Raw genomic sequence first — 3,731 nt, forward strand, 5'->3', positions numbered from 1 at the left:
AAGCTATGTCTAATTCTAAATATCTTTGTAAAATTAATGTTCATACCGAACAATCACAAAGGGACAAAAACTAGAAAAAGTGACTTCAATACACTCTGTGAGCATATATGTAAAACAATATTCATGTTTTTTTATTCTTCTAACAAGTGACAGCACCAAAATAAAAGCACCTCTGAGTGTCCGTATGTTCTGTTTCCTGTTTTATTTTGATAGTATGGTTCTGTCTAGTGGAGGGGTCTTTGAAGGGGATGTGCTATGTGATCTATTGTTCTGGATTGTCTTGTAATCGTTGCATTGCTATCATCCTTTTGCTTTGAATTTTTATTCTGGCTGTGGATTTTTTTTTATGTGAATAGATGTTTCAATTAAAGTAATTACTGCAGGTAGTATGGCATTGCAAATCACCAAACAAGATTACAAAATCTTTCTTTTGTGTGCATTATGCACACACAGGAAAACAGACTAAACTCATCCATGATCCGTTGTCTTTCAGGAGTTGAAGCAAAACATATAAATGGCCCGACAGAATGTACTGTGGCATGCATACACTTTTGACCCTGCGCATACCACAAGTTGTTCCTCTGAACAGTTCAAATATCCTCCCCCTAATCTTTCTTTGACCTTGCAGTTGAGCAACAACCAGGAATATCCTGTCCAGCAACACAAGTACATTTTCCTTTCTACTTCCTTTGTTCATTCTCAGACTCTTCTGTACTAAACCTTCCTTGCGTAAAAAAATAAAGAATTAAGACTGTTGACCGAAGCCTTATTTCAGATCTCACCCTATGTATTACAAATTCCACCACAGGTTCTTACGAGGTTTTTTTTGCTAATGTGAACCACTAAAAACATTAAGGTTGCCTGTAATGGTCAAAACTTTATCAAGACGGACATAAATTCCATATCATCCTATACATAAGTGCTGTATTGACTTTTATTCCATTACCCAAAAATGTAAATTGACTGTTCTTATATATTGCTCTTCTAGTCTTAACTACATAGTACAGGAACCATTCACACACATTCATAAGACGCTGCCATACAAGATGCCAGCTGCTCACGAGATAAACGCTCACATATAAATACCGATGGTGCAGCATTGGGGGCAACTCAGGGTTGTGGTTTGCCCAAGAGCACTTTCACATGGAATTGCAAGGCCAGGGTTCAAACCCCCAACCTTGAAATTGGCACTGTGGCACAGCCTCCCTCCAAAAACAAATTCATCCAATTTTGTGATGTAAGATGATCAACAATTGAAAGAGGAAAAAACAAATGTTTTACCCAATATTGACTGTGGTCTGCACCAGTTTCTATTATCATAGCTGCTGAACTGTATGACGCAAACATAATACTATAGAGCCAACAATTTATATCTGCTTTAACACACTACTGTATCATTTAAAATGGTTTATGTAATGTACTTTGCAGCATCTCCATCTAATAGTGAAGTAGACAAACACACAAGACAAATCACAATAAATCAATTTTGACTTTATGCATTTTCATATTAACCTTTTAAAAAGTGATACAACATTGCTTATAGTTTAGGAAAGTACAAAACCAATATCAAAAAATGTGACATATTAAAAAGGATCAAAATATCTTTAATATCTAAGTTTCAAGTTTAAGATGAAAAATAATTAACGTAATGCTGAATTTTAATACAATTTGAGGTAACTCATAAAAAGAACATTTATTTCCCGTTCAAAAACGATGTCAATACCACTAACAGCTGTTATAATATATTAGCAAACAGTATACACATACACACAGTTACAATACAGAAAATGCTATGGGAAATTAAAAGATTTAACCAGTAACTTGTTTTTCGCTGATCAACCAACTATCCCTTTGGGAGTGACAAACTGGAGACTGATTCACAGAACCGGACAACTTTTTCTCACCGATGGCTTTTTGCGTAGGGTCTATACTGTATTCCTTGCCTGCTGGAAACTGCAATGAGAAATAGAGGAAAGCAGGGAGAGAAGATATATCCATTAAAAAAAATGAATAGAAAAATAAAAAATTACGCCAGCATCTAAGAAACCACAAAACCTGAAATAGCATAATGCATTGCTTGGCTGTAAAATAACTATGCATGTATCGTTCCCACAATGGGGAAAATGTTAAGCATCACCTTTTGTTGGCTTTGCCACGTTTGACTTCTTTGACCACTTGTAATTATCACCCACAATTCTTCCTATTTTAAAAATAAGGGTTAAGAACATGGATTTTAATTAGTCCCACTTAATAAATTCCAATAGTCAAATGATATTGTTGTGATCTTTAAAGACATTTAAAAATACATTTTAGAGACTTCAAAAGAACCCACTTTGTTCTGCAGGGGGATTCCGACCCGCAGCCTTGGTCATCTCTATGGCTGCGGCCTTTGTCATCCCTATTGCCTCAATCTTGGACTTCTCCATCAGGGGGGTTGAAGACTTCTTGGACTTTTGCTTCAGTCTACAATTTGGTCTAGGTGCCTTCTTTGAATCCTTTGTGGTTCTTTTGTCTTTTCTGGTTGGGATATAGCTATTCTTCCAGATTTCTTTTGCTCGTTTATTTCCTAAACTTTGCATGGTTCCAGAAGATGGACCTTTTGTGGGACTGTGAGTGGGGTGTAGGCTGGATGAAGGTTTGAGAATAAATGTGCTCTGCTTAGCCGTAGGAAGACTATTGGACCGAGCTCTTGAGACTGAGCTTTGTCTGGCTCCAGAAAGTGGTTCACTTGTGGAAGACAAGCTACTGGAGGAAGGTAAGGAATGTTGCCTTGAAATTGTTCTAGGTTTTATGTTGGCCTGAATGTTGTCTGCTGTATGGTGGTTGTCATTTGCAGGTTCTAATGGGAGCATAAATCTTACTTTTTTAATTCTGCAAGAGTCAGTATTGTTGCTGTATGCTGTAGATGTCTTTGGAGACTGAGATCCATCTCTACCCTGCCTGTGGACTGCAGGGTCTTCAGAAAGTGTCCAGTTTTGACCGTGTTGAGGAGGCTTCTTAAGAACAAAGCGAGGAATAACAGGATTGTGACCCAGAATAGACTCTACCTCCCCACCCACAGATTTGGGCTGCTTCTCTGAAGATTCTTTGCTTTTCTTAGGCTTTCCATTAGCAGTTCCACAAAGACGTTCCACAGTTTCAGCTAAAGGTCTGTTTTTTGTAGCACATAAGAAATCACCACTGTTTTTTGATCCTGATGACAGTACTCCTTTCGTTTTTGCCTTTTTTTTTCTGAAATTACTTTCTTCAACCACTTTTCCTGAATCACACAAATCTTTTTTTTTTGAGGTTGTTTGTCTGCTGGTCTTGTGTTGAACGTGCTCAGAGCCACATTGAGCGTCAATCAGCTGCACACTCTTTTCTCTACTGCCTGACAGGTCAGAGCATGCATCTTGCGTCAATTCTTTTAACTGTGTATCATGAAGTTTGGACTGGGGCTGTGGCAGTGATGAGTTTGCGAAAGACAGTTTGGTTTCTTGAAGCTTTTCTTTAGCCGGTCTATACTCCATGTCCACAGTTTTAGGTGAGTATTGATTTTGTTCCACACTTAGGACATCCCCGCTGTCCGACCCTGGGGATAAAATTATTTTCTTCCTTGGTGTTTCATGGTTTTGGTTGTCTGTATCGGAGTCAGAGTCAATGATTACAACACTTTCTTCTTTTGAAATCCTTTTTCTTTTGGTCTTACGTTGAACATGCTCAGAGGCAGCTTTGGTTTCAATCAGCTGCCC

General features: G+C 38.0%; 2 protein-coding genes across 6 annotated transcripts in view; both read right to left on the bottom strand.

Moving 5' to 3' along the window:
* LOC116673489 (uncharacterized) overlaps positions 1-3,731 on the bottom strand; it is a 40,408-nt gene that overhangs the window by 18,837 nt on the left and 17,840 nt on the right. The gene's annotated exons all lie outside the window — the stretch shown is intronic.
* LOC116673491 (uncharacterized) overlaps positions 1,485-3,731 on the bottom strand; it is a 2,368-nt gene continuing 121 nt past the window's right edge. The window contains exons 1-3 of one of the 2 annotated variants that reach the window (XM_032505856.1): positions 2,333-3,731; positions 2,138-2,200; positions 1,486-1,953 (exon numbers count right to left, since the gene is read on the bottom strand). The exon at positions 2,333-3,731 is cut by the window's right edge and continues 121 nt beyond it. In XM_032505856.1, coding sequence (XP_032361747.1) covers positions 1,901-1,953; positions 2,138-2,200; positions 2,333-3,731 — 1,515 coding nt within the window. In that variant the 3' untranslated portion in view covers positions 1,486-1,900. Of the gene's footprint in view, positions 1,954-2,137; positions 2,201-2,332 lie in introns of both variants that reach the window. The other variant, XM_032505857.1, reaches the window with a different exon arrangement.

Source organism: Etheostoma spectabile, chromosome 23 (assembly GCF_008692095.1).
Source record: "Etheostoma spectabile isolate EspeVRDwgs_2016 chromosome 23, UIUC_Espe_1.0, whole genome shotgun sequence".
NCBI lineage: Eukaryota > Metazoa > Chordata > Actinopteri > Perciformes > Percidae > Etheostoma > Etheostoma spectabile.